At 35.0% G+C, this 20,147-nt stretch overlaps 3 protein-coding genes across 7 annotated transcripts; 1 reads left to right on the top strand and 2 right to left on the bottom strand.

Moving 5' to 3' along the window:
* Positions 1–1,670: 1,670 nt before the first annotated feature.
* Positions 1,671–5,355, top strand: LOC110646361 (indole-3-acetate O-methyltransferase 1). Its single transcript, XM_021799777.2, has 4 exons — positions 1,671–1,903; positions 2,341–2,757; positions 3,838–4,113; positions 4,730–5,355. Exons 1-4 carry the CDS (start codon positions 1,793–1,795, stop codon positions 5,081–5,083), a joined length of 1,158 nt encoding a protein of 385 aa, XP_021655469.2. The 5' UTR covers positions 1,671–1,792; the 3' UTR covers positions 5,084–5,355.
* Positions 5,356–6,159: 804 nt separating this feature from the next.
* Positions 6,160–13,754, bottom strand: LOC110646367 (protein HOMOLOG OF MAMMALIAN LYST-INTERACTING PROTEIN 5). Of its 3 annotated transcripts, none has more exons than XM_021799788.2 (7): positions 13,533–13,754; positions 13,185–13,285; positions 11,782–11,891; positions 10,775–10,850; positions 10,433–10,573; positions 8,985–9,742; positions 6,160–6,898 (listed from the first exon to the last, which is right to left on the bottom strand). In XM_021799788.2, exons 1-7 carry the CDS (start codon positions 13,624–13,626, stop codon positions 6,895–6,897), a joined length of 1,284 nt encoding a protein of 427 aa, XP_021655480.2. In that variant the 5' UTR covers positions 13,627–13,754; the 3' UTR covers positions 6,160–6,894. The 3 variants fall into 3 exon arrangements, with proteins under 3 accessions (XP_021655480.2, XP_021655478.2, XP_021655479.2); XM_021799786.2 differs by having other exon boundaries at positions 6,160–6,888; XM_021799787.2 differs by lacking the exon at positions 6,160–6,898 and adding an exon at positions 7,003–7,361.
* A 1,011-nt stretch (positions 13,755–14,765) lies between these two features.
* On the bottom strand, positions 14,766–19,907 carry LOC110646369 (65-kDa microtubule-associated protein 1). Of its 3 annotated transcripts, none has more exons than XM_021799789.2 (11): positions 19,755–19,884; positions 18,508–18,533; positions 18,299–18,388; positions 18,003–18,206; positions 17,660–17,908; positions 17,337–17,552; positions 16,472–16,627; positions 16,074–16,385; positions 15,737–15,824; positions 15,480–15,628; positions 14,766–15,340 (listed from the first exon to the last, which is right to left on the bottom strand). In XM_021799789.2, the coding sequence occupies exons 3-11, from the start codon at positions 18,368–18,370 to the stop codon at positions 15,035–15,037; spliced, it is 1,752 nt and encodes a 583-aa protein (XP_021655481.2). In that variant the 5' UTR covers positions 18,371–18,388; positions 18,508–18,533; positions 19,755–19,884; the 3' UTR covers positions 14,766–15,034. The 3 variants fall into 3 exon arrangements, with proteins under 3 accessions (XP_021655481.2, XP_057992089.1, XP_021655482.2); XM_021799790.2 differs by having other exon boundaries at positions 15,037–15,366; positions 19,755–19,885; XM_058136106.1 differs by lacking the exon at positions 18,508–18,533 and having other exon boundaries at positions 19,755–19,907.
* Positions 19,908–20,147: the final 240 nt, after the last annotated feature.

The following is a 20,147-nucleotide window of genomic DNA, read 5'->3' as shown; positions in this document are numbered from 1 at the left end:
TAACTCAACCCATAAAATCATGGTTGCTAGGGTCGAAAGATTACCATATTACTGTAAATCACCAGAGAAGGCCAAGTCCAGAAGAAATTCAATAAAGTGTTCTTGTTATTAATGGTAAAACAGTTAAAGACTTTTTCATGCTAAAAGAAAGTTTTTTAATTGATTTATTTATGTGTGCATATATGTGGCATTAACTATAATTTTTTTTTCTAATTTTACCCTTTATCTTTACTAATTTAATTTAATAAATATTTATATAAAAAATAATAAGATGAGATAAAGAGTAATTTAGTCAATTATTAATATGATTTTATAAAAAATAAGATTATTCAATTATTTTCTTAATCATTATGCAAAATTCAGATGCAATAGATAAAAATAAATTGAGATAAAAAAAATATTTTTAGTTAAATTTAATTTATTATAAATTTAAAATAAAATATATAATAAAATTTATATGTAAAACTGATGAATTTTCATATTTATACTTAAATTCATAATAAATTAAATTTAAATAAATTTTATAAATTTTTCCTTTTGTGAAGAGTGAAAATATAATGTGGTAGCATTTCTTTAATGGAGAGTGAGATGACGCACTTGGAATGAGCACTGTGGTGGCTGTTAATTAATTAGTTAGTAGTTAATTAGAGGTTTTTTTTGAGGCATACAAACTGAACCTTGATTTCTGGGATGATGGTTTAATAAAACAAAAATCATGATTTGGGTAGCTTTTAATAAAGATCTCTCCACAATTACATTATCCCATGAAATTGCTCTCTCACAGTGTCGACCAATAAATTCAACTTTAATTATCCCATAAAGTGACAAATAATAAAAATTAACATCAATTTAAAACTGGGAAAAAGACAAAAGGTTGAGGCTTGAGTGCTTATCTTGGTCTTAACTACTGTTATCGCAACACCTCCTAATCATTCACCTTCAACCCATGATTGGAAAAACAAAACAAAAAAAGGAACATACGCGTAGCCATAAGAAACATAATTGTCATCTTTTGTTCGTCAATTTGTTGAGAGAGAGAGAGAGATTAAACGTATTTATTAGTAATTAAGTAGGATTATTAAGCAATAATTAATTTGCTCTGCTTATTAAATGGAAACAAGATGTCTTCATGTATGTATGTATATATCAGAGAATCCAAAGACCAATTCCACTGATCTTATTTATGAGCAATTGCTTGGATTTGGTCAACAACGGCTCTGCCTTGTTTCTTTCTGATTGAAGGTAATTAATTATTGTATTGCACGGTTAGGATTGCTTGTTTGCTCATTCCAGGATAGGTTGGACCCATGCATTAATTTGAAACCCTTTCGTTTTAATTTGTTTCAAACATATTTTCTTGATTTATATATTTTAATATTTTACAAGAAGATGATTATATACATTTGGCAAACAACAATCACATGTTTATACCCATCTCTGACACACATTAGATTGTACAATCGTTATGTTTTGCCTAAAAATGCTATATTTTCTTAAAATCACTAACCAGAGTCGATAAATTAAAATTTCGGTGATAATCAAGGCCCTAAAATGACTTTGTTGTTGCATGTGAGCCCCATTTGTGTGGATTTTGTACCTTTCTATACCTTAATTATTTCTACTTTGTTTAAATTTAATTTAACACTAATAATGGCCACTTAGCTTTTGTATCCTAACTAGACTACAAACATAACCTAATACTCCCACTCCACACTCTATATAATCCACCTCTTCCTACTCTTCTTTCTTCAACCTCATTTTCTCAGACAATACAGCACTACAACTATCATCCATGGCTCCTAAAGGAGACAATGTTGTTGTTTCTAACATCAAGCTTGAGAAATTGCTTTGTATGAAAGGAGGCAAAGGAGAGGCTAGCTATGCCAATAACTCCCAAGCCCAGGTTCGTGTTTTCTCCATTTCTCATCCTTAATCTATCTTCTTATGTACATGTTTTCTTTTCTTTTCTTTTCTTTGTACAGATTATGAGTTCTTTCTTTCCTTCGTCCTTTCTTGTCATAGATCTAAGATTATGCATTAATAATCTTTAGTTTTATATTAATTTAAGCAACTTTTTTCTTGATAAGCTAATTTAAGCAACTGATAGTTGCTAGTTTAACTAATAATAACTAAGATGTTTAAGTGATACTGATTTTCCATATATACCTATAATTGATATTGTTCACATGTTATTAATTAATTCTTGAAGTTCTTGTTTGTGTAATTGGCCTAACTCAGATTAAATTGTCATTTAAAAAAAAAAAAACTGGGTGATGAAAACCAAAACCCTTCATTTACTAGTGCTATCTTTGTGGTTATAAACCCTAATTATCCATGCAGGCCTTACATGCTCGATCTATGCTTCACCTTCTTGAAGAAACCCTAGATATGGTGCACCTCAGCTCCCCCGAGGTCCCATTTCAAGTGGTGGACTTGGGATGCTCTTCCGGCAGCAACACAATATACATCATTGACGTGATTATTAAGCACATAATCAAGCGATACGAGTCATCAGGACTTGAGCCTCCTGAGTTCTCCGCTTTTTTCTCTGATCTCCCTAGCAACGACTTTAATACTCTTTTTCAACTCCTTCCTCCCTTGGCCAATTACGGAGGAAGCATGGAAGAGTGTCTAGCTGCCAGTGGCCACAGAAATTATTTTGCAGCTGGAGTCCCCGGTTCGTTTTACCGGAGACTTTTTCCAGCCAGATCGATAGATGTGTTTCACTCAGCATTTTCCTTGCATTGGCTCTCTCAGGTTAGCTTTTTTTGGTATCTTAATATTATTATTATTATTTTGTAGAGTTTTAAATGGATTAAAAAGGAAAGGACAGTCTTCATTTATATCTACTCCACATTTCCCTTAATTTTAAGCAAGTGAAATAATATATTAGTGTATTTTGGAGACTTAATTTTGGTATCTTAAATTATATATTGTTGCATGTTAGAATTATTAATTAGTTATGAATTAATTGAGTATTTTTCTTATTTTGAAATCACATTCTCAAAAAATTAAATATTGAATTGATTGTACTAATTAAGATATTAAGACATTCTAATTAGTATGGCAAATTAAATTATTTAAAAAATAATAATAATTAAAGCGAAGTGAATTACTTTTTCTTGTTCTTTACATGTTACCACCATTATTTTTTTTTAATTTTTTAAAATAAATTTCACATATTAATATATTAGTGGCCTGCACACCAACTGGGAATTCTAATTGGTATAGCTGGGTAATTTTATAATTTCTCCACATACTTAAATAAATGTTCATATCTAGTATATATTAGTTACAGGTACGTGCCAATTGAATTATGTAAATGGTCTTATATTTGGCCGGCCTAGAGAGGTGGTCAAAGTCATCCAACGATATTATATGGTCCTGAGGCTTTAAAGAAATTCGGATCGATCATTGGATGGATGTATGTTCATGGGTTGAATATTTATCCTTGCTTTCTTTTTTTTGTTGAAATTTTTGTTTTCAAAGTATCCTTTTGAGGTGGTGGGTGGGTGGGTGGTGGAAGTGTATATGGACCATGTGAATATAATTCAAGGAAAAGAAAACTTCAACTTTAATCTTCATCGAAATTGACAGATGCATCTATTATATCAGGCTTAGCCTGCAGTTGCCAACTCAAAAATTTTGAAGTGAGTCAATGCATGCTTATTGACTTAATAGATTCATTATTTGTTAAATCATGAAGTTTTTAAAACTAGCTAGCGATGGATGGATAAAGAAGAGAATAACTTTAGGTTTTCCAATGCAAGCAGTTGATGATTAATATTGTGACGTATATTGTGTGGACTTTTTCTTTGTGTGTGTTTGTAAATAAAGGTGCCAGAGAGTGTGGTAGACAAGAGATCAAATGCATACAACAAAGAGAGGGTGTTTATCCATGGTGCCAGTGAATCCACAGCAAATGCTTACAAGCACCGGTTTCAAACTGACCTTGCAGGATTCCTTAGAGCAAGATCACAAGAAATGAAGAGAGGTGGGTCCATGTTCCTTGTCTGCTTGGGTAGGACTTCTGTGGACCCCACAGACCAAGGTGGGGCTGGCCTCTTATTTGGGGCCCACTATCAGGATGCTTGGGATGATCTTGTCCAAGAGGTAATCATTATCATCATCTACTACTACTTGCTTGCTCATATCCTTATATGCCCTTGGCAGACCAAAAAGCAATAAGACACCATGCAGGGGAGGATATGATTATGTGTAGGGCTTACGAAGGCCTCATTATGAAATGTCACTGGTCATTATTAACCCTATTCAAACGTAACCGTTTGATGCTTTCCTAAGACTACAATCTAGCCATCCGTTTGTCCATCGTCAGTGTAGTGGATAGGACATAACCATTGACAATAATGTTAGATTCATAAGAACACTGTACCACGTACCAACACAATCATGTCTCGCAACTATAGCCTTCAGTCCATTAGATCATTGTTGATCAGATAATCACCAAATGAGGGCCTAAAAGGAACTGCAAATTTTATACCACTTATTTTTTTTTTCTTGGATAAGTACAATACTACTTCCATCCTAATGTTTTTATGCCTATACAATTATAGCTTTAATTTTTTAATCAAATTGGGAATAAAATAAAATTTCCAATTTTAATGTTATTATTATTAGGTTAATAAATCAATAATCGAGAACTTGTCTGGTCATGTATTCCTATTTCTCTCAAAGAAATTTTTACCTAGTGTTATTACATGGATGACAGGGGCTTATTACAAGTGAGAAGCGTGATAATTTCAATATTCCGGTCTTTGCACCGAGCCTTCAAGACTTCAAGGATGTGGTCGAAGCACATGGCTCATTTACCATAAACAAGCTTGAGGTTTTCAAAGGAGGAAGTCCTCTGGTGGTTGATTGTCCTGATAATGCAGCTGAGGTCGGCCGAGCTTTAGCCAACACCTGCCGGAGTGTCTCCGGGGTGCTTGTTGATGCTCATATTGGGGACCGGCTAAGTGAAGAGCTGTTTTTACGGGTGGAGCGCCGAGCCACAAGCCATGCAAAAGAGTTATTAGAGAAGCTACAATTCTTCCATATAGTTGCATCTCTTTCTTTTGCTTAGGAAAAGAGAAAAAGGAAAAGGAAGAGGAAAATTCTCTCTTCTTGTGTGCTATTTTCAATGCACAGGTGATCAAAGAAAGGGTCGAAACACACAAAAGAGAGGAGAAAAGGCTTTCATTCACTATCTTTCCTTTTCCTCTCTTTACTTGATGGGTTTTGTGACTTCGTGTTCCCTTGAATCCAAACTAGGTAAATAAAGCTTGTAAACCCTATTCATTTTGCTTCCTTTGTAGCTAATTATTAATGTCTATAGATGTGAGTTATTGAATTAAAGTATTGGAGTGTATGTTTTGCAGTGTTAAAAGTGTTATAATTTGAACCTTTGAATTTATCTTTTCTTTAAAAATTTATTCAGTCCATATCAAAAGAAAAATGTCGGCAGATGTAAATTAACTTTTGTACTGCTAAAAACCTTTGTCAATGCTAATTGACTCAAGTTTAATTTAAAAATTCTCCCTTTAGTTCTTCTTTTGTTTTGATAAATTCAGGACGGTGCCAAAGGTAGTTACTTCAGTTACAAACTTGGAAAAGCTCCTCCCCTTCTTTTCATAAGTACTTTTTGGCCCATTGGAATACTAATAGTAGTATTCTCTTTTTTTCCTTCCTAGACTAATGATCGTTTGATCATCTATTCAAAGTCTAATAGGGTATTAATTTGAAAGTTTCTAATCTAATAATGATGGTTTCTTGACAATTAGCTAGCTAGTTTTGGACTATATTAATTACTCTTTTCATCATATAAAAATAAGCTTATTTTTCATTTTCATCTGTTTTAAATGATAGATTACTCTTTTTATTATTTAAATAATAATTTATTTATTAATTTATTAATATGTTTCTATTTAATATGCGTTGAAAGTAAAGTCTATTAGTTCTAAGAATAATTAGTAATATAAATTATTTAATTTTAAATGGAGTAATATGAGTGGAGAGTATATTTAAAAAAGAATAAATAAAATTTATTACTTTAATTAAATTAATTATGTTTTCTTAATCTATGTGAAAAAAAATAGAAGCAAACTTATCTTTGTGGGATGGAGGCCGTAATAGTTTTCACTGCATCATGGAGAATATTAATTACATGAAAAAGTGTTGCCAATTTTTCATTATTTTCCAAACAAATTTGACAACTGTTTTCCCACCCTTATTAGCACATCTTACACAAAATTTAGTAGCTAGTAAGATTAATTTTAACATTATCATTACCATTTAGGAAATTCCCACAATCCAAAGTAGCACTTGCTCGAGAAAATTAAGCAGTATCTAATATACGATTTTATCAGCCTCTTCTAGTTGTCTAAAGCTTACCCTCTTCTTCATCTTCCCACTTTGGCTTCTGTTCAACGAAGAAGGAGCATTAACTTCACTACTGTCGACTTCATCAACCTTTAGAAGCCTTTGCCTTGGGTTAGAGACATAATCGAAGGTACATAACTTGTTCTGCTTCAGAGCATGGTGGTTTACTTCGTCTTCATTAGTGTTATAGCTATTCAACAATGGTGAAGCTAATAGACATTCCTCCAGAGTAGATAACTCATTGTCTTTTTCAGGCTGCTGCTGCTGCTGCTCTTGCGGTTAAAACTGCCTCTTCTTTATCTCATTCCTTCTCCAAGAACATGCTCGCTTCATGAACTCAACAATAGATGATGATAAACCAACATCCTGATCATTCAAATATCCTTTGGGCTGTCTTTTGGAGCTCGGTTGCCCGAAACAAGAACGACCTATTCCCATTGCTTCTCAGGGCCTACACTATTAGTCGTTGATTAGAAACTGTTTGGTGGACATTATATGTAGGATGCTACCCTGACGTTATCTCCAAGATTGAACTTAGTTATTATCATATTAATAAACACACAAGAAATTTTGTTAAAACAATAATACGACCCCATTTCAGCGGCATAATTATATTCATCATCATCAGTAACCAACTAATTATTGGTTTAAAAAAATAATAATAAAAGATGATAACATTGTCTCTAGGCTTATTCCGATCGACTGGTGATTAATGCAACAACACTTAGATCACAAATTTGTTCAAAACTAAGCAAAAGCAGGACAAAACACCTTCAATGGCAAGTACAAAGCAATCTTTGTTTTTGCTACCAGTCAAGTGTTAAATCAAAGAGTATTTAACACGTCACTTGCACATTTTGACATAGAACTTGCACTGACACTCTTAGAATCTCTCCTTGTTCACATCATCCATCAAAGCGAGACATGCAGATGGAAGTGACACCAAAAAAGTCGGATCATTAGCTTGTAAGATTTATGCTCGCCTTGGAACCATCCCCCACATGGACAACCAAAAAATGAATAAGATTCATGACTCCATTGTAAGGTAATTGATAGCTGAATCATGTTATAAATGCCATGACGGGCTAAACAGAACAAGGACATCCAAGATATAGTTCGATCAGAGGATCAGGATCAGAATGAGATTTTTAATAGTTTCAAGATACTAACAGCAACAAAAAGTAACTGTTGCCTGAAGCAGCATTAAAAAGGCTTAAATGCTATGCTCGAAATGAGATAGCAAACTACTAGTCCAAAACATCACATAAGCTTGAAGGTAATAGGCACTTCTATTTTTTTTATCCCGCACGAGTACAACAGAAACACTGGCTATATTTGATTAATAAGCAGGCTGCCTAATTTACGCCAGCAAGCACGGACATCATTCAGTGGGAATGTAAGCTAGCCTTGACAAACAAATGGGTGTCCTCCCAGTTAAATCTTAAGACCAAATTTGGAATGAACAACAGGTTCCAATTGCAGCAGTATCATAGCATTATAAAGTATAAACTATGATCTGACAAAAGACAAATTTACTAATTTGATATCTTTAAGTTATAGCAGAGATACTTGGTTAACAAATAACAATTGCCTAGTATTAAGTGAACTCATAAAGGTTCAACCAATAGCCCAGAACCTCAATACCGCTTGAAATTTTGTATGCTTCACATACAGACGTAGCTTCATAATATTTCGCATGTATATACTTATCGTCTCCACATAAACTCTTGGCACTGTGGTTTGACTCGTGCTTTAGCCCTTTGCGTTCATGCCATTACCCTCATTACTCATATATCACACTAAACCTTTGTTTGGGAGAGTGGAAAACAAGAAGGGAAGGAAAAAAAAAAAGTTGAAGATAAGAAGAGGAAAAATTCCCTTGGGCCCACCTAATTTGAATCTCGCCAATTTGAATGAGAAAATAGAAATATGTGGGAGGAAAATAAAAGGAAAGATTCCCTCCTTTCATTTGCCTCTCATCCAAACAAAAGGAAAATAAATGAAGAAATCCAGTGATATTTTCCCCACTAATTTTCTTTCCTCCCTCGCATTCATTCCCAAATAGAGTGTAAACTGACATTTTTATCGCCCCAAACTCTAAAATGGACTGCATTACTTTGAGTTCCACAAGAGCTATAAGCTATTGCACCTCATTGTTTATTCATTTCCTACCAAGAGCTGCACATTCCAGTCTACAATCCGCATTAATAATTGGATCAAAATGACAAGAAAACAGAAGAAATGAGAAAGAAATATGTCCATCCCATTCAAATTCTATAACTGATGGAACAGGTTTTCAGATTGAAAAAATACGCTAAAATAAAATCCATTGAAAAGTCTCAGCTATTTAGCAAAGGATTGAAAATCTGTTGATCCATTGCTAATCCAGACATTTCTTGTAGCGTTGACATACAAACATATGCATAATGCCACAGAGAACTGAAGAAACTAATAGCAATAACTTCTATTCACATTAAATGTCAAAATGGTCAATCATAGCTTTTTTGTGCAAATATCCAATCACTTTACATATCAAAGCATTAAAAAGCTAAAGACCAAATGATAAAAGCACCACAAAAAATCTGATGCAGATGAAAATAACTTACTGATTGGCCGATGGATTTGTCAGTAGTTCAAGAGATTTCTTTAAGTAGTCCACTGCAACTGACACATCATCAAATGCCAAGGCTCCAACTGCAAATCTTGCAGCCTTGTGTGCCTCAGCAATTTTCTCAGGTGGAGGCTGGTAATTGCTGTCATATTGGTATGTTTGAGTTGAAGTAGGGCCAGGATCCGAGTCAGTCCCATTTGTACTGCTTGTAGTATATTGGGCAGTTGATAGATAGCTGCTTGGAGGAGCTGACTGTGGAGCATAGGAAGAATCTGAGCCCTGATAATAAGAAGGATAATGTGAGGGGGCAGATGGGAAACTGCTCTCTGTGAAGCCGGGATAAGACTGGAAGTTGGGATATGAGTAGGAGGAAGTGTCATGAGATGGATAATTATGTGGCGCATGCTGATGAAGTTCTTGCGAGTAGGATTGATGGTGGTACGGCTGAGAATATGTATCATTCTCTGATCTGCTGGCTGGAGGTGGTGGATGAAAATCATGGGAAGCATAACCAGCAGAAGGGTAAGAAGGAGGTGGTGGCAGGATGCCTGTAGAATGTTGGTTGTTAACCGAGTCATGGAATTGAGGCTGTGATGCAACATGTGCAGAATGCTGGTTGTTAACCCTCTCATGAAACTGGCTTGATGGTGGAAGGCTAGAAGAGTGCTGGTCACTGACTTGGTCATGGAAAAGAGATGACTGATCAGATTCTGGTCGAGGACTGGTAGCTGCAGTTTCAGTAGGCCCAATATCCTGCAAAGACAGCCACAGCTGCATGATTCTTCAAAATTTTCTAGATTTTCACGGATTGTTTGCCAATGCAAGAATAAATGAGATACTTACCATCATTACACTAGTAAATTCTCAAAGGTTCCATCTACTTATGTATAAGATATGAGAAATAAGAGATCATTTCTTTTCTCATTTCCTTATTGGCAATCTATTATTTCAACATTGATAATCTAATTACAAAAAACTTTGAAAGATGCCAATCGAAAATGAAATGAAATTGCAAAATCCATAGAATATAGAATCCCTTATGAATATTACCATTTTACTAGAGATTCAACTATTTTTGAACTCTTTAAGGATGAGATAACTAAAGTAAGGAGATCTAGTCATTACATGTATGACCAGTTTTGCAATCAAATTGCTAAGATGCTCCAACAAACAACCCCTCCATCCCCTACTTCCCCCAACAAAAACCAAAAACACCTTCCCTTTTTAGGTACAGTTCCTAGAGTTAAAGTTATAAAAGAAATAGCATAACAGTTTTGCAATCAAATTACTAAAATGCTCCAACCAACACCCCTCCATCCCCTACTTCCCCAACAAAAATCTTCCTTTTTTAGGTACAGCTCCTAAAACTAAAGCTATAAAAGAAATAGCATATGTAGTTTCATTGATAAGCACAAGACTGAGCTAATGATTTTAGAAACATACATAACCACCACTGGGGGTGCTCAATGGAATTGACAAATCTTCATCACCATCAGGAGGACCTGGATTGGGCTTCCTTCCTTCTTTCAAAGCTTTCCTTATATCTGCAGCTTTCCAAACTGCGTACTTCTGTTTCTGCTCAAGCTGTAAAATATGTGAAAAGAGTAAACATAAATATAATGCCATTATTTACAAAAAAAATGAAGATAAATGCCATTTTTATAGTTTATTTTTTAATAAAACAATCTATTTATACAACAAATAACACATGATGCTAAAATATTCAAATTCAGAAGCGGCATCCGTAAACTATTTGAAGCGCAAATAAGTTTATTAGAAACTCACATCAGGCTGAAGGGCACCAAACTGGTTTAAAATCTCAAAGAAAATGCTCGCTGCATAAAATGTTTTTGCAGTATTCCTGTAACCAGGCACAGGATTTAATTCCAAAATCCAGAACAGACAATTCTGCAATGAGTTACATGAATATGAACATAACTGCCATATAAAAAAAAAAAATTCAAACATCTTATTCAAGTACCAATAATTACTATGATACAAAAACTGATGTACACAGATTAGGTCCATTAACTCTTGGATGGCCCAAATAAATGATCATTTCCCACTCCATGGTTCCCCCCCAAGAAAAGTTCAGAGGGACCTAAAGGACAAGTATTATGGTTAGGCTCCTTAACATTGAAATGAGTCCATCAAATCAAATGACCACAATCACATGAAATTGCAAGAACATAATAATTTTTCTTTCTTGTGGTTCATAAATCAATCATATGTGCACACACTATGCTGCTCACAAAAAATGTTACAATAATAGATTGGGTCCCAATCACAAAAGCTGTCATATGCTAAGTCAAACTGAAACTCTGCACAATCCCATTTTCACTGGTACAAGAAATGTAAGCAGTGAGGCATGCATGTTGGATGAGGTGGTATTGCATACACACACAAATAGCTGTATGTAACTGAATTACATAGATATAATTATTATGATGTATGAAGCATGAACATCATCTGTCACCATGCACTCAGCACAAGTCACATAGATTATATGTCCTACTAATATATGACCTATTGGCCCCAACAGAACCACATGACTCTAGGGATATAGCTACTTCTTTATCATTGGATTTGAAACCAGCTTCCACTCTAGAGAATGGATCAAAATATATTATGAAACAAAGAGGAAATCCCAAAAGATAAGTTCCGTGAGAGAGTTTGGCACCTAGATCCACCGTCTCTAATATAAGTTAAACAAAAAGAAATGCAACTAAAGGCCCTGCATAAGTATCATTCCCTACTGATAAAAAAGTTAAACGTGAGGAAAAATGTAATACAAGTCTGCTCGGCCAGCACGATCTTGCTTGTCTGCCTTCCCAAACACATTTAGTGCAAATCCTTCCAGATGCAAATTGTCTTCAGGTCCCAACTTCAGCGACTTCTTATCCTGTAAAAGACCAAAACCATAAACCATAACCAGGAGAAAAAATCCGAGATAGAACACATTTCAAACTTAAACCACTTAATTAAGCTAATAACCTTGGCAGAAACAAGATACACTAGAATAACTCCAAAGAAAATAGAAAAATCCCTGGAAGATGTTGCACCATTAACAACCACTTCTTCCACATATCAATTTAGTAAACTTTGGAAGCACCCAACATTAAAAGTTGACCCTTGACCTATAAAAAAGACATATCTGAAAAGAGAAAAACATGGTTTTGTATCACATCTTGGACAATAGAGGCAGCTACATTTTTTATACTCAGATGAAGGTAGGCAGTGTGGGTATTTAATTAGGCCTTCAACACACAAAACATGCAAACTTCAGGATACAGGGACTTGGCCAAAAAGTGTATAAACATTCACAGGTGTCTGTATCATATATAAACTAGAATGGAGATGAATTAAATAACGTACACAGATTGTAGGATGAAAATAAATTTTGGAAGTTGGTTGGGATAAGATTGCATATAGAAGTCAGCCAAATTCTACACTTTTGGAGACACTACATCATAAGCATTCAAGAACTTAAAATGGCCTTCTAATACAGAGAAGTTTGATTCCACATAACCAACTTCATGCTATAAAAAAAACAAATTGTCAATATCCCCACATCATAACAGTCAAAACACTAGCTAACAAGCGGTAGCAGAAAATAGAAATTAAATAAATAAACATGTTCATTTTGTTAAAAAGTTATAAAAAATTCAAACTTTTTGGATTTTAGAAAACAAGTGAAAATGTGCGGGCATTACAGGCAGCAAAAAACATGTTACAGTTTAGCTGCAAAGCGGATCCCAACAACTGATTTTGCACATTGAGATTAGGCAACTGGCTGATTTATTTGGTAACATCCAGAGCCTCAGTACTAGTGCAAATATTAAAACCTCAAAAATTCGTTTCTTGAAGTGCTCTATATTTTGACAACTTTATACTTAGAGAACCCTGATAATCATATGGTTAATAAAGTGTGCCCATTTCAACTCTAAATACAAAAGATAAAAATAAATAAATAAATAAAAACTCCACATACTTCTCCCTTTATGTGTGCACCTTAAATTTACTAAAAGATTGAAAGGAATCAGTGGAATAAGATTTTCAATAAACAATAGAAAAGAGGGAAAATTCCATCTAAACTTAATGCAGACAACAATTCCTCAAATAGAGGTGGGAAAAGCACACATAACACAGATATGAATAAATGTAATAACTAAAAAAGAAAAAAAGAAAAGCAAACCTTTTCAAGTTGATTCATAAGGGAAATAAAGAGAGAATTGGTGGTCTTGGTGCGCTCGTTCTGTGGAATCTTTAACCCTTTCTCCATCGCATATAATCGACCTAATCAAATAACCAACAAAGAGGTCAAATATTCATTGAAATTCAATGGAATTCAATAAAATATTTGATTACATTATATTCTATTAAGTCTGACCAATCTTATGAATTCAATAGAATATTTGATATTTGATTGCCTTATCAAACGTAGCCTTAAGTTGAAGGAATTAGAAATTGGTATAGGCCTGTAGGTTTAGCAATTAGAGAGAGAGAAAGAGAGACAGAGAGAAACAGAGACAAAGAGAGTTACAGTAGTAAGCGACCAAAGGATCGTGTTTTTGCAGCTCGTCGGCTCTTTGTAGGTACGGCAACAGCAGTTTCGCGGGCTCGTTCTCGCTGGACATGGCTTTGCTTGATAGATCTACTTTAGCTTCTTTCCTCTTCTTTTCTTTTCTTTTCTTTTTTACACAGAAAGGGTGAGAGTTGCGTGCCCAGAGAAGAGAGCCGGCTAAGCTTTAAGTTAACTCGGGAAGACGATCTTTTGTGCGTGCAAAAGGTTGATCGGTTGATTTGTTAAAACTACGTCGTTTTTTTTGCATCCACCTTAACTCGATATTAAGAAGAAAATAAGAAATAATAGTTGTTTTATAAATAATAAAAATTATAGGGATAAAAATTTAATTTTATTATTTTTTTATCTATATTCTGTTTAAATTGAAAAGAAAGTTATTTGTGAATTTAATATTATAATTTTTCACTTTATTTTTTATTTCCCTTTTTTTATTTTCTTTCTTTTCAAATAAAAAAATGATAAAAATTTTCTTTATTTTCTTTCCACTTTTATTCTCCTTCCTTCCAAACATAGTTAAAGAGAAGGGTTATAATAAACCCGACTTCCTATACACTTCTTATAAGTCAAACACCAGCACTAGAATACTTAGTGATGTATTTAATATAATATAATTAAAATGCAATGAAATGAAATTTTAATTTATTTTTGTTAAAATTTTTTATTTAATTATATTTGATTATGTTCGATTATATTCATATCAAGTATGCATTGAAACTTTACATTTACAAACACATGGAATTTATTTGATACAAACACATGGAATTTATTTGAAAATTGAAACATAAGTTCCGTATAAATAGACTCCCCTTACTTTGGAGCCTGTAATAATGAACATCTACACCCAAGTAAGTTTCTGTTGGTCCACCATTTAGCAACTCTTGTAAAAACAAATATGAATTATCTTCAGCAAGTAGAGAACGTTACTCTGCACTTGTCTTCCAATATAAAATTCAAAAACAAAGGAATAAGAGGGCTGCCATATGCCCATAGCAACCATAAAATACAACCAAATGTATGCCAAACTTGTTCATACGGATATCCCTTGGAAGACTGATAGGGTTTGATGGCCACCCTAGTGACATCCCATAAAGATGAGGTGAGATAATATAAACCTCACGCTTCCCCTCTTTTACGAACCAAAAGTTCTTTGTTGGAATTCTGCCAGAAAATCAACCACGTCAATCTTGTAGATACATGCAAAGGATGCTGGTCAGGCAAACTGTAATTATTTTGCAGATGTAAACTCACGAAGCAGTATAGGCAATACAATATATTCCAACTCCAGGAAGTAAAGCACCATGGATTTTATCAGCTTCAAATTGCCAACAGAACATAAATAACTAGAAACAGTTCACTCTCCAATTCTCGGTTTTTTCACTGCTATATCACTACAACAGGCTCCTAGTAGTAAAAGTAATATCAAAGGATGTAAACCTACAGATCTGTCTTGTCATGCCTTGTCAAGGTGAAGCTGGAACTGGGTCAGTACCAGAAATGTGGGAGGCAGCATCTTCTTTTGACATGGCAACATAGTTAACCGGAGCTGCTGGCCTATTAGTACTGTCGCTTCTCCCTTCTCTAGTGCTGGACCTGCTGCCATTTAGATGAGCGTTCAGGGATAGCCGTCTGCTGGGAGTGCCATTGGCACCTCCATTTGCACGTGGGCCCACCACCTTTTTTGTACCAACTGGTCGAGCAGGGCTGGGCCTTGAGCCAAATATTGTTTCTTGTTCTGTGTTTTGCTGCTCATGGTATTTCTTCTGATCCTGTCATGTCCAAAGGTTGTAGCCTCCTTTAGCAGGGAGATCTATCAGATTCTTCGACTTTTATATCAAAAATGAATGACTGGCCAACTGTAGAGCCCAATGCATACCAAAGTAAACTAGATCATCAATTGAAACTCACCCTAATTCTTCGCTTCTCTTCTTCCCTTTCCTGCCTGAGCATGGCATATTCATCTAGCATGGCCAGGAGAGGAACTCCATCATAAGCGAATTGCATTCCACGATCTTCCTCCCATGCCCGAGTTTTGGCAACCAAGGTGTCCACCAGTGCTGCAAAAATAAAAATAAAAATAAAGTCATGAATGGTTTAAAAAAAAAAAGCTGTACATGTTAAAGTTAATTACAATAAATATGGTGGTTCTCTGATTCTACAGATACCTGGAATTTTGTTTACCAAAATCCGGGCTTTCTCTGCACGCTTGAGATTTAAGTGTGCACCTCTGCTAGCATTATACCTATTTTCATCCTGTTTTTTCAAAACAAAGCTAATTATTTTTAACACCCAAGTCAACTATGAACAAATAAGATGAAAACCCAAATTAGATCTGTCCTCTGTTTAACTATATCTTTCTCAAATGTTCCTTTCCTTTCTAACCTAGTAGATATGAAAGCCCAGCAAGCTATTATGATTAACATTAAAGACAAGATTGGATATTTCTAAGGTCACCCACTTACACTTACCAATGCTTAAAGGAAAGAAGAGAATCATAAATACCCGGTTATAATCCTCAAGCCAACTCTCTTCTTCACATGCTGACATCCATTTCTCAACCTTCTCCAAAATCTCTTTTCTGCTAAGAGCTTCTTCTTTGGCTATTGATATCTGATTGTCCAAGTTAGCCAACAACTCAGCAGGCTCAACATTCCCAGAATCAATCAGTGCCATGATTTTTTCTCGAGCAGCCTCTGGATCTATTTCTATATGCACAAGTACATATATTTCTTCAAGTTCTGCTTGCTTTTTGAAGGCAATTTCTTTCATTCTGCTGGCTTTTAACTGATCAAGCCTTTCCACTTCAACCTCAGCCTTAGAAAAAATGACAGTAAAATGAGTAAACAGCTCCCACAGTTCGTTCAAACTTGTATTTCTGTTTCCTTGCATAACTTAAATACCTGCTCAATCAGATCCATAGCAAGAGCACCAGGTACTGTCACTTCATCAACTGAAGCTGACATGTTACAGGTAACATGATTAAACAATTTTCTTTCTTCTATGGAGGTATCCATCAGATTCCATAGATCAATCAGCTGAGTTGCTAACTCTTGAAGCTGTGGAGTGTGGAGCGAAGATAATTGTCAAAGAGCTTTATCAAATTTTTTGAAAAGAAAGCACATTTCAAATGATTCTTAATGGGACAGAAGTGCCAAAAAATCTTCATGTATACCAAAAAATGTGACAGCAATTGAGTATGCATAAAAAAAACCTTTTCAAGTTCCATCCCACTTATAAGAAAACACTACTTATCTTCCACTTGGATATCACTCTTGAACGATAATAAGGACAGATTAACAGGAACTATCACAGATTTTTCATATTTTCTGATATTGTCAATTGTCAAACAGACATACCATGTGAAAACTAAGTTTTCTCTTTCATATCAAGAAATAAATCCAAATTACAAGTACATTATGAATATGTTTGATGTTACCTGGAAGTATAATGTGAACATGCCTAAATTTACACAAAGCCTTACCGGGAAAAAAATAATGAAAAAATATAAGTAAATGTCTTTAGTTTTCTCCCACTGAAATTATGTGACATTGTTTATGGAATAGAATTCCTATTTCTCCATCAAAAAGAAAAGTTTTAAGAAAGTATTGATTGATCAAGAGGCTTAGCCAGTCAGCCTCAGGTTAAAGTCTTGGAGTAGTATTCATATCTATGTTCAACTGTTCAAGTACAAAAGTATCAAGGGAAGTGATGATAAGTCATTTTCTTCTTTTGTGAGCACCAAAAGCTAAAACAAATAAAGCTTACCTTATGAAGCCTCTGCTTCTTATCTTCTTTTAGCACTAAGACTGTCTTGGCAAGTCTTGCTAATGTATCATTACTAATGCTTTTGGACTGCACACCAGTAGAGTCATTTAAGCTAGGATGAACTTCAGTTACGGTACTGAAGAAGTCCATTCCAAGGACAGCACAGAGATCATGCACATTGTTCACAAGTTCAAGGACCTTCTGCAATCTATCACTCTACCATATCAAATAAGCAATTAGCAGTCATAAACTCAACAAATTTACAGTGCTAGGAGCTGTGCAATTTTCATTGCCAATGCATCACCATCAAGACAGAGCTTTACCTTTTCTTTTTGAAGTTCCTGAAGCTGGGCATGATATTCATCTAAATTCTTCAAGGATAGATCAGTCTCATCAACTGCAGGAGTCTCATTAACATTCAGGTTCCCAGCAATTTCTCCACATATCTTTTGAATTTGCGACTGTACATCAGAAAACTCCTTCACTCTCTCCTCTTTCTGTTTCCAGAGCTGTTCAAGTGCTGGTGCTATAGCTGCAAGTTGTTCCTTGATTGTTCCAGAAGTTTTCTCTGGCTGCAATTAGAGCCAAAAAGAAACCATAAGGAACCCAGTTTTGGTGTTGTTCATACCAGGGGACATAAGAAGCCAAATAAAGTAAATTACTAACCATTCCAACAAAACTTTTTTCTCCAAGGGCTGAAAGAAGACTGGCCAGTTCAATTTTGGCATCTGACAATGCCTCAATAAGCTGTGCCCTTGACTTTGCAGCCTGCTCAACTTTCTTCTTATACACATCCAAGCACTCTTGTTCTATTTCAAGAAGCATTTTGTCTCGTTCCTCATCACTCTCACCAACCTCGTCCCAGATTTGCTAGCGCACATCAAGCCAATCACCAACAAATTAAAGCTATTTCTTTGTACAAAACAAATTAATTGTGGAGAAATAAAATAAAATAAAAATACCTGCAATTTTTGCAGCAGAGTACCACAAGTTGTTTCTCCAAGAAGAGGATTATGACCATCTGTGACTGCCATTGACGGTAATTTTACAACCTAACATGCATCACAGAGCATTTAAAAGCAATTCTTGATTTATGTATTTGGCATCAACGGGCATTTATTGGTTGCACATATAAACTACAATCCCATAACTGGGAATCCAATGTATGTACCTTATTGACTGGCAAGAAACAGACCTCTATCAGACAAATAAAACATGCACAACTGTCAGAAATGGTCACATATAAGGACAAACAACTAGTGAGTAGAGGGTTCAAGCATTGGAGAATTAGGATAGTTGAAAAAACAACAATAAATAAGCCCACATAGTAGGAAAGACTCCCAGCTTAACAGTTTTAACTTATTTAATAGCAAAGGCATCACAACATTCAATAAGACATTAGATACATGGAAAAAAGAAAAGCAATGATCAAACCCTATTGCTTGAAAATATGACACTTAGCATGTCTATTACCATATACAAACCCTCTAGATCATAAAAAAGTTTCAGACTCCACAAACTGCCTACATCTTTTCTTAAAAAGCAATGTCTTGGCAAACAGATGAGGTTCTGAGAATTGATCATTAAATCCTGTTTCTTTGTAAGCAGAAGCATACATTCCAAATCACTTTAACAATTTAGAACCTACTGTTGCTATTTAATTTCCAAGAAAATATGACAAAAGAAAAGGAAAACTATAATTCTGAATCTTGAATCTAGAATTGTTCTCTTTTGTCATATTTCTCGTTAGCAACACACAGGACAACTTATTCTACTGTTATCTCAGAATTTATCATTCCTTTTTCTCTTGCTCACACAATCTCAGCAACCAAACAAGACATTACTTAATTGTATCACAGCAATTCATTTAATTGAATCACAGTATCAATTCACTTAACTGAATCACAACAGCAATTAATTTCTTTTTCCTTGCTCACATTTATTCAGTAACCAAACACTAGCTGAGTTTAATTAACTATAAAACTCTTAGTTAAACAAATCGCGTCCCATCTCCAGATACTAAAACTGCTCAGCTACGGATCAAAAGAATAAGAATCAATAACAATATCTCCAATTGGCTAGCCAAAGCATAGTCATCGAACCCCATGATCACAGTCACATAATATTCACTTCCCATTGGAACTTTTCAATCATCAAACAACTAAAAGAACCCAAAACTCAGAATCCTAATTTGAACTAAAATGCACCACCAAAAACCCCACATTGACTGAATCATGCACAAGCACAGCTTCAACAACTCCCAGATCTATCCCCTGTCCCAAAAACTTAAAGACAAGAATGGCCAGTAGGCAAACAGTACTCAAATCGAGATCAAGAAAGCTATACTAGGCTAAAAAAAAAAAAAATGAATATAATGAAAGCTGAAGTGCGCTGGAGGGAGAACAAAACAATGCTTACCCAGATCGTCCTTGGAGCTAGGGTTTTTGGGGGTTTGTTAGTTGCAGATCTAAAGCTTCCTATCTGGTCTTGGGTCACTCGGTGTTTGTGTACACTGACGGAGAGAGATAGTAGAAGCCAGGCAGCTAAGAAAAGGACAGAAAGAGGGAGATATGAAAGGTGGGGCCCTTATCTATCAAAATCCACTTGTCCTGAGAACGGTATGGTAATTAACTGCCCGCGGATTTAGGAGCTATTTACGAAAATGACACTATGAGCAGCAGTTGTAATTGTGTTCATTTGGTCTTACGCTTTGACTGGGACAAGAAATGGTGTCCATCCGTGGGCTAATCAAGCCGTACCTGTGGAGACTGGAGGGTAAAATTGTGGGGCCAGCTTGCGTCGTTGGGATCA

The sequence above is a fragment of the Hevea brasiliensis genome, chromosome 15 (assembly GCF_030052815.1).
Source record: "Hevea brasiliensis isolate MT/VB/25A 57/8 chromosome 15, ASM3005281v1, whole genome shotgun sequence".
Taxonomy (NCBI): Eukaryota; Viridiplantae; Streptophyta; class Magnoliopsida; order Malpighiales; family Euphorbiaceae; genus Hevea; species Hevea brasiliensis.
The sequence above is the reverse complement of the archived record's forward strand: the minus strand, read 5'-3'. Positions and strand labels throughout refer to the sequence as shown.

Bases quoted from the DNA above. Each gene is read 5' to 3' on its own strand.
- LOC110646369 (XM_058136106.1), bottom strand. From the start codon at position 18,370: ATGGCAGTCACAGATGGTCATAATCCTCTTCTTGGAGAAACAACTTGT. The intron at 16,386-16,471 runs GTATTTAAGTTA...ATTTTTTCTAAG, and splicing joins CTATGGATCTGATTGAGCAG to GCTGAGGTTGAAGTGGAAAG. The intron at 15,629-15,736 runs GTATCTGTAGAA...TTATTTTTGCAG, and splicing joins TTTGGTAAACAAAATTCCAG to CACTGGTGGACACCTTGGTT.
- LOC110646361 (XM_021799777.2), top strand. From the start codon at position 1,793: ATGGCTCCTAAAGGAGACAATGTTGTTGTTTCTAACATCAAGCTTGAG. The intron at 1,904-2,340 runs GTTCGTGTTTTC...TTATCCATGCAG, and splicing joins CCAATAACTCCCAAGCCCAG to GCCTTACATGCTCGATCTAT. The intron at 2,758-3,837 runs GTTAGCTTTTTT...TTGTAAATAAAG, and splicing joins CCTTGCATTGGCTCTCTCAG to GTGCCAGAGAGTGTGGTAGA.
- LOC110646367 (XM_021799786.2), bottom strand. From the start codon at position 13,626: ATGTCCAGCGAGAACGAGCCCGCGAAACTGCTGTTGCCGTACCTACAA. The intron at 10,851-11,781 runs GTATTACATTTT...GCCTGGTTACAG, and splicing joins CGTGCTGGCCGAGCAGACTT to GAATACTGCAAAAACATTTT. The intron at 10,574-10,774 runs GTGAGTTTCTAA...CATATTTTACAG, and splicing joins TTGGTGCCCTTCAGCCTGAT to CTTGAGCAGAAACAGAAGTA.